Genomic DNA, 8825 nt, shown 5'->3' with positions numbered 1-8825 from the left:
TCCAAGAGCCTCATCAGCCCCTGTCAGCCATTACTGGAGAAAAAGGAATGAGGAAACTCCGAGTTCACCAGGAACCTTTTTATTTAAATATATAAAACATGGTATTTTGGCAAACATTCATTTTCTCATTAAATAAGATAAAATCACTGAAGGGAAAGGCATTGCATCAGTAAAAACCAAGGAGAAGCCACCCTGTGGTTCATGTGCCCAGGGCTGGGGTCAGGTGCAGATTTATAGGGACAGGTAAAGCCTGTGAAGCGACAGCCTGCAGTAGGTACAGCATGGGGCTTGGAGTAACTGCTAGGGCTTCAATAAATGTCCTGGCAAAAGCAGCTTTTAGTAGGCACTAAATCCAAATTCTACCTCTGAACTAGGACAAACCGATGGAGTTTTACCCACGTGCTCATCTCTTCCCACTGTGTCTCAACACCTTGCACCTCCCACCGAGGTGAACTAAGCAACAACTGCCAGAGTTAAAACTGCCCGGGGGCCGGTGCCAGCCCCTGGGAATTCCCGGATCAATCTCTAAGGCCACTCGGAGTTTGGGCTCCTCCCTCCCTGTGGGGACTGCAGGAGCAGCGCCAACATTCCCAGCACAGGGGATGGACAGGGCCCAGCACAAGGGCTGCTGAAAGCTGGGGCTGGTTTAAGCACAGAGCTGCTCTAATTCTCAGGTACTTCACTACAAAGCACTAAGGGACATTACAGCATCTGCCACGTGCTCTAGGGATTGATCCAGCAGGGATTGATCCAGCAGGGATTGATCCAGCAGGCTCTATGTGACACGGGAGCTCCAGCATCTCCCTTCCCATTTTTAGACTAAACTAAAACAGGACACGGACAGGACACACACACGACGGCGCCACGACCAGCTCCACCTCCTCTGCACCTCCTGTGCTCCAACTGAGTCTGCTCTGCTCCAGCTCCACCACCCGGGTGCCTCTAGAAGGTGCTGCTGGAAGCTGTGGTGGTCAGGCGCCTCCCGATGTAAATCCTGGGGACAGAACAGAGCCCTGGTCACTGCAGGACGTGCTCTGGTCACTGCAGGACCCAGCTCTGGTCACTGCAGGACACAGCCCTGGTCACTGCAGGACCCAGCTCTGGTCACAGCTATCTCCCTGCCTCTGCCATTCCCAGCAGGAGCAGCACTTCCAGCTGGGACCAAGCAGCCACAAACTGCTCCAGAGCTCCATCCCGGCCCAGTGGCTGCCCCTGCTCTGGTCCCACTCCCCAGCTCCAGGGCCCAGCACTTCCCCCCACGCTGACGTGCAAAGGAAACTTCCATCATGTTTAATGCTCTCAGACACGTCCCCATCCCTCCCAGGAGGGAATTAAAAATATATTGCATAATTGTAAATAATATTAAATATTTTTATATCTGTGTCAGTGGAATTTTAAAATCTATTCAGTATTAGGTTTTTCCTATGCTGATTTAGTTGTGAGAGCCAAGTGTTGCGTGACTACAATTCCAGTGTACAGAATTCCTCACTTCCCTGCCCCTTAATTGTTCTGAGAAATTCCCAACCAGGGAGAAAATCAGGAAACTTCAACCATCCAGCAATAGCACAGGCAGGAAGCACTTCCTGAATAACCATCTTGGACAAAGAGAGAATTGGGAATCGGAATCAGGCCTCAAAGAAAGCAGGTAAAAAAAACTGCCTTTTTTTTTTTTTTTTTTTTTCAATTGAACCTTACCCCAGTCCAATGGCCAGCAGGTGAGAGAGCAGCAGGGATGGGAGGAAAACCTTCAGGAATTCTGCAGAGAATATCCCCCCTTTCTTCATGACACTGGTGTTCCTCATGCTGAGCGTGGCCGTGCGCCGGGGGTGTTTGAAGAGGAATTCCCTGGGTTTGGGGAAGGAATGTGAGGTGTGCTCAGGCTGGAGGAGCAGGAGCTGCAGGAGCTGTCCCAGCAGCTGTGGCAGCACTCACTTGGGTGGGATGTTCTCGGGCCGGCTGGACCAGTCCCAGATCCAATCCGCGTTCTTCCTCAGCAGCCGCTCCACCTCCCTCCTCCTCTCCAGGAAATCCTCCTCAGACTGAAACCAAGAGCCAGCAGCAGATCAGCCAGGGCAGCACAGCTGGGAGTGCCAGAGCTCCTGCCCTGCAGCCAGCCCCACTGCCCATTCCAGCCCCACTGCCCCCTCCAGCCCCACTGCCCATTCCAGCCCCACTGCCCCCTCCAGCCCCACTGCCCAGCCCAGTTCTGACACCTTCCCAGCCCTTCCCATGCCCCTTCTGTCAGGTGTTCACATCCCACATCAAGATGGGAGCAGGGAGATCCACGTTCAGAGTGTGATGAGAATGGCAAATATATCCCATATCCCTTCTCCCATATTGCCTGAGACTGGACTGCCCTGGTAATGAAATCCCAGAACCCAGTATTTAATCCTCATGAATACACCCAAAATATTCCCAGTTCCCAGTTCTGATGGACACTGGGCACAGGGATCCCTGCCCATCTCAGAGTTGGCAGATGTCACTGAAAGTCCTTGTCCAGCTCCTGGCTGGAATAATTCCAGTCCCTGGGGATCCTGGGCAGGCAGGTGAGCCTGGCCAGGTGTGAGCCCCCAGAAGAAGCCCCCCAGCCCCAGCTCTGGTGCAGTTACAGCACAAATGCTGAGTCAGGGCACAGCTCCTGGCTCAGCTGGGCTCCATTCCACACAGCCCAGCCCTAGGGATAAAAATAGATCCTGCTCCCAGAATTCCAACAGCTCTTGATGCACAGGATAGAAATAAAACTGTCCAGGCAGCTGGAATTCTGATGGCTTTCTAACTTGGGGTTATTTGTTCTCAAAGCCTAAATAATGATCTTTAAACAGCTGAGGGGTGTTTCTGACAATATAAAAATTGTAATTTCCAGTAATAATTAACTTGCAGTACCACATTTAGCTAACCTAAAGCTGGGTCCTCGGAGTCTAGCAGATGTTCTAGAAATGATGCAGAAAAATTCACTTTCTTGAAATACTTCCTTCCTAAAAATGTTTTTAAAGTCTTTTTTTTCATATTAAAAGCTAATTTATTGCACTGAAGACTTCAGCTTTCAACCTGCAATCCTGCAACTAGCCCTATATTGATTAAATATGGTCAGTGTACATGGTTCCCCCCCCTCCTTGTTGGTGTTTATTCATTTTCCTTGCAAGGTAAACAAACCAACAAAGTACAATCAGAAAGAACAGGGAGTTTTCCAAAGCAACATGCATTCAGTATTTTTTAAAATACTTTTAATCACAGCTATGGCAGGGCTTGGAAATTACATGGTTTTGGCTGTGATATTTAAGGGACTCTAGAAATTCTTTCTGCTGTCAAAATAACTTTAAAAACTCCTAATTGGTGGAGGTGCCTTTCAACATTGGTGGGGGTTGCAGGAAATGTACCCCATCAGCAGCCCAAGGGAGAGGGGAAATCCTTCTGAAAAATCTCAGTCACAGACTGGAAAGATCAAACCCAAACATCCTCATTTTTGTGTCAGAAACGAACAGAGCCAGCCTGGATCTGCCAGGGTTCCTGAAAGTCTGTGCTTCAGCAGCCTCCCCTGTGGCTCCCCAGAGCAGGTGAGGATCTTACCTGGAAGCTGTTCTTCTCCCCACTGCTGTGGCTCTCTATCTCCAGGGCTCTGTGGCTGTCCTGGGGGGTCTGTGAGCGAGGAGGGCTGCACGAGACAGCAGCACAGCAAACGAGGAGTGAGCTTTTCCATGGCACCCAAGGGTCACAGCCCAGCCAGCCCAGGCACAGCTCTGACCCCCAGCCCTGCCCCACACTCCTGCTGGGGCCCTGGCACTTCCACAGAAACAACAGGCAGCCAACAAAGACTGGAAGTGGGGTTTGGTTTGAACCCCCACCAGCCAGGCCAGGACAGGCCAGGCAGTTCCACATTCTCCTGTGGAGTTTGAGTTTTTCCAAATACAATTTAGGCTGGAGAGCTCACAGCCCAACAAATGCATTGATGTTATTAATGTCATTAATGGCACTGCCTGAGCACCGTCCCAGGGCTGAGCTGGTGTGTGACACTCTTGCAAACGTGCTCTGGTTTCTAAGCACACACGTGCTCATAGGGAAACCCACAGCACACGTGAATTACACACCCCCATGTAAATGTGTGCTCATATGAACAGGTACAGGTATGTAAATACACTCGTGCAGCGCTTCTGTCTCTGCCTCTGGGACACCCTGACGTCCCTGGGACTCCGTGGTGACCCTGGCAGCGCCCTCCCCGTGCCCAGCAGAGCTCCCTGCTCACCTGTCACAGTGGGAGCTCTCCCTGGAGCTGCTCCTGCCCGACTCGTGCTGGGCATCCAGCAGGATCTTCTCCATGTCCCCGTTGTGGATGGACAGCGAGGCTGGCACTTGCTCCTGGCTGCCCCCAGACACAGAGCTGCCGCTGCCACTGCCATTGCTGCTGAAGTGCAGTTCCACCCAGGACCCTGCTGGGCAGAAAGCAGAGCTGAGCCCCAGAACCTGCGGGGTGTGCTGCAGCCATGAGAGCCACGAGCCTGGTGCTGCTGCCCCGAGTGCCACTGCAGGGACACCGGGCCAGCCCTGCCTCCCAGCTCACCAACAGCCTGGAATGAAAAGTGCAGGGACCTGAGCTGGGAAGGCTCACAGAGCTGGGGAGCAGCTGCTCAGTACATTGTGTTTCTCTTTGCACATACCGAACTTTTATTTTGGGATATATTCAATTTTTATTGCTCAACATAAGTGGCGGTCAAAATAATGTAAGGACTTTTTGTGGCCAAAGCTGTTATTCATTTACTGAAATTATTTTGGGCTCCAGAGCCCAGGCACTGTTTTGTGCAGCCTTTTTCCAGTCCCATTTGTAGGTGTTGCTGTTAAGCAACCGCGGGTGTGTGGCAAGGGCTGTCATGGGTTTGCTCCTCGCAGTATATTTAACACGGTCACATGGGCTTTGTTTTCCTAAGGGAGGGAATAACAACTCCCTCCTGGGCAGGGACAGCTCACTGCAGGGCCCGGGGCTGCTCCCTCCCCTACAGAATCCTGGAATGCTTTGGGTTGGAAGGGATCCCAAATCCCAGCCATGGCAGGGACACCTCCCACTGTCCCAGGTGCTCCAACCCCAATGTCCAACCTGGCCTTGGGCACTGCCAGGGATCCACGGGCAGCCACAGCAAATCTGGGAATTCCACCCTGTGCCAGGGCCTGCCCACCCTGCCAGGGAACAATTCCTGCCCAATATCCCATCCAGCCCTGCCCTCTGGCAGTGGAAGCCATTCCCTGTGTCCTGTCCCTCCAGCCCGGGAAATGAGCTCAGGGAACAGAAAATACCTGAATTACACAAATGCCAGAGGAATCCCACTGTGGAACAGATGTGGCCCAGCCACAGCAGTGCACAGGGAACAGAGTAGTGAGGACAGGAGGAAGAATTCCCTGAATTCTGGGGAAGGATGTCTCAGGAACCAGCAGGGAAAGGGAGAGACAAGGACAGTGGTGCCCGGGCTGCTGGTGCTCGCTGGGCACAGCTCAGGGAATAAAGGCACAGCAGGAACAGCTGGAGCTGAAAGGTCCCTCCCAGCCAGCACAGCTGGAACAGCAGCACTGCAGGAATGCAGCTGGGCAGAAACCAGTGCTTAGTGGGGTTCAGTGTGTAGCAGGAACCAACAAAGACATCCCAGATATCCTGCCCGGGAGGAGACGAGGGTTCCAAAATCCAGTGGGAACGGCACAAAGCCTCTCCCTTGCGAATACAGAGACCCCCATCTGCACAGCCAAAGGACCCCAAAACCGGCTGCATAAAAACATTCCAGGCCACCGAGCTTGGAAGGGATGCTTCTCTCCCACCACCAATCCTTCTCCTTCACAGCTGGCTTCTTGTTGTTTGCGTTTATTTGGGAATTTTTCCCTCCACGCGACAGCGCCTGCTATATGGCAGGGAATGTGTTCAGAGCCACATAAACCCTTCCTACCCTTTCCCCCGGAACCTATGGAAGCTCAAGTTGTTACCAAAGAGCCATCACAACCACCAGAGCTCAAATTAAGAGTTCATCTGCTGAAATCTTACTGGGTACAGCGCTGGGAATGCAGGATAAAGCAGGGAGAGAACCGGGATTGCAGCAGCAAGAGGACAGAAGATGCGATTTACTATCTTCCCTTTTCCTTCTCCCTTCGGGCGCTGCTCAGAGAGAGGCTGGAGGCTGTGCCGGAGCACACGGGCCGGGCTGAGATATTATTAATTAACGATAAGAAAAGCTGGGAACGCGAACACACCAAAGCCCAGGAGAGGCGACGCCAGACGGGACGGGCTGGGGACCCGCGGTGCCAGCCCAGGACACGCGCGAGCAGAGCAGCCCTGCAAAGCTTCATTTGTTTAACGTGCAGCTTTCAACGCCGGGAATTCAGCAGAATTCCACCGAGAACGTCCCAATAAATCGCGACAAGCACCGCGCCCCCCGCGCTGCGATCTCCGCCTTCCGCGGCGAGCTCGACGCCCCCCAACACCCGATCCCCGCGAGTGACCGGCCCGTGCCCGCACGCACATCCGCCCGCTGCGACAACGGGCGACAGACGCGCACCGCCCTCGCCGAGTATCGCGACTCAGACGTGCCCCGCACAGTGCCCGGGCAGCGCCGCCCCACCCATCCCGCACCGGCCGGGCAATGCCCCCGCGGCCCGGGCAGCTCCCGCAGTGCCCGCGGCCTTACCCTGTAGGTTCTCCTCCGCCGGGCTCTGTCGCGACATGGCGGGCGGGCGGTTGGGCACGCACTGACCGCGGCACCGCCCGCGCGCGGCGCCGCCGCGCCGCCCCGATGACGTCAGCTCCTCGCCGCCCGCCCATTGGCCGGAGCTTCTGGGAGGGGCGGAGCTGGGGGAGGTGCCCGCTCCCTCAGAGCCCCGCAGGCCGCCATGATGGAGGGGGGGGAGCGGGGCCGGAGGAACGGGAGCGCGGGGATGGTTCCCGCAGGATAGGATAGACCGCAGGATATCCCTCGCCACATGTCCCGCGACATCCCGCAGGACGGTTCGCAGGAGTCCCGCTCTCTGCCCGCTGAACGCTCCGCACCGCCCGTCCGCAGGCCTCCCGCACGGCGCTGCGGAGTCACACGGGGCGCGGGGGGGATTTCAGAACAGGCACCGAGGGGATTTCAAAGCAAACACGTTTTTGTTTTTTTGGTTTTCTTTTTCCGATTGCAAAATCACAGCTTGCGGCCTCTAAGCCAGCCCCAACAGCGAGTGATACGTGGCCTTAAAATAGGGGATACTCCCAGAATGGTTGAGTTGGGAAGGACACGCAAGCATCATCTGAGCCCTGCGCAGTACGGCCCCAAGAAGATTAATAAGCAATAAAAAATAAATAATAAATAAATTTGTAATAATTCTTTTGGTTTTTAATTGACACAATGCTATCAGGGCTCTCGGCAGCGGGAACCACTTAACTTTTGCTGTTATTTGAAAGTAGATACTGATTTATGCTTTGTAAAGACAAATGCATTAAACCTGATTTTATTTAGCTAAAGTATTAATTAAAGCATGCAGGCTTTTTTGTCTTGGCTGGAATTGCTTTCACTTGCGCCTTTCTTCAGCCGAGTCACAAAGCCCCAGTGGAATACATCAGTAAATTGTCCGTGAGTTACCGCGATAGTGAGGAATATTGCCTTATAATAATATGTTATTATTATATTGCCTTCCCGGAAGGACACGGGCAGGGTGTTGTGGATGTGGGCATTGCACACTGAATAGCCGATGGGTAAAGAGGGGGAATGGAAGCAGTTCTGATCCAGGGGACTCGGGGAAGGAGTGTCCGTGTTTTAAAAAGGCCGGGTTTAGGTGGGTGAGTGTCGAGGCTCCTGCTGTCAGTGCGCTCGCTGTGCTCCGAGCCCGTCCCGCAGAGCTCTGCTGCTCCCTGCTGCTGCTCCCGGCAGCGCGGCCAGTTATCCCTCCGGGAAACTCCGGCAAAACTCCGGCAAAACTCCGGGAATGTGCCCCTCCATGGCAGCACAGAGTTATCCCTCGGGAAAACTCCGGGAAAACTCCGGGAATGTGCCCCTCCATGGCAGCACAGAGTTATCCCTCGGGAAAACTCCGGGAAAATCCGGGAATGTGCCCCTCCATGGCAGCACAGAGTTATCCCTCCGGGAAAACTCCGGGAAAACTCCGGGAATGTGCCCCTCCATGGCAGCACAGAGTTATCCCTCGGGAAAACTCCGGGATTTCTCCGGGAACGTGCCCCTCTCGGGCAGCACAGATTTATCCCTCCTGGAAACTCCGGGAAAACTCCGGGATTTCTCCAGGAACGTGCCCCTCTCGGGCAGCACAGATTTATCCCTCCGGGATTCCTCCGGGAATGTGCCCCTCCGCTCCAGTCAGCGCTACCTCGGGTGTGTGAGGAACGAGAGGCTCAGCACTGCGCTCACACATCGAGGGGATCCGGCTCAGGAGGGACAGAGGGTCATGGAATCACAGAATCCCAGACTGGTTTGGGTGGGAAGGGACCCCAAATCCCATAAATTCCCACCCCTGCCACGGCAGGGACACCTCCCACTGTCCCAGGTGCTCCAAGCCCAATGTCCAACCTGGCCTTGGGCACTGCCAGGGATCCTCTTTCATCGGTTATTGAGTGAATGCTTTTATTTTAATGTAAAATTTCATGGCAAAAACCTTCAGGTTATTGACAGAAATGCACTGTGCTGCAATCAGGAAAAATGGTGACTATTCCTGCTGTTGGATGAAGTCTTTGGAAGGTTATTGATTTGCTACACTGTGATCCTCTGCACAGCTGGGAGTCGCTCTGATCTTATTGACTTGCATGTCACAGACCAATCATGTATTGATTAATTCTATTTAAGCCATATCCAGTGACCCATCTCCTCCAC

The 8825-nt window shown here is 53.8% G+C and overlaps 1 protein-coding gene across 1 annotated transcript; it reads right to left on the bottom strand.

The window, feature by feature from the left end:
- Window positions 1-71: 71 nt before the first annotated feature.
- BNIP3 (BCL2 interacting protein 3) lies at window positions 72-6713 on the bottom strand. The gene is made up of 6 exons (XM_062496566.1): window positions 6657-6713; window positions 4241-4424; window positions 3568-3652; window positions 1933-2039; window positions 1696-1845; window positions 72-994 (listed from the first exon to the last, which is right to left on the bottom strand). Exons 1-6 carry the CDS (start codon window positions 6691-6693, stop codon window positions 943-945), a joined length of 615 nt encoding a protein of 204 aa, XP_062352550.1. The 5' UTR covers window positions 6694-6713; the 3' UTR covers window positions 72-942.
- Between the last annotated feature and the right edge of the window lie 2112 nt (window positions 6714-8825).

Source organism: Cinclus cinclus, chromosome 7 (assembly GCF_963662255.1).
Source record: "Cinclus cinclus chromosome 7, bCinCin1.1, whole genome shotgun sequence".
In the NCBI taxonomy this organism is placed as follows: domain Eukaryota; kingdom Metazoa; phylum Chordata; class Aves; order Passeriformes; family Cinclidae; genus Cinclus; species Cinclus cinclus.
Note: the sequence above shows the minus strand (reverse complement) of the source record. Positions and strands in the feature narration are given on the sequence as shown.

Coding starts and splice junctions, on each gene's coding strand:
- BNIP3 (XM_062496566.1), bottom strand. CDS start 6,693: ATGTCGCGACAGAGCCCGGCGGAGGAGAACCTACAGG. Junction 2,040..3,567: donor GGGAGAAGAACAGCTTCCAG/GTAAGATCCTCA, acceptor TCTTGGTTTCAG/TCTGAGGAGGATTTCCTGGA. Junction 1,846..1,932: donor CCCGAGAACATCCCACCCAA/GTGAGTGCTGCC, acceptor CCCCAAACCCAG/GGAATTCCTCTTCAAACACC.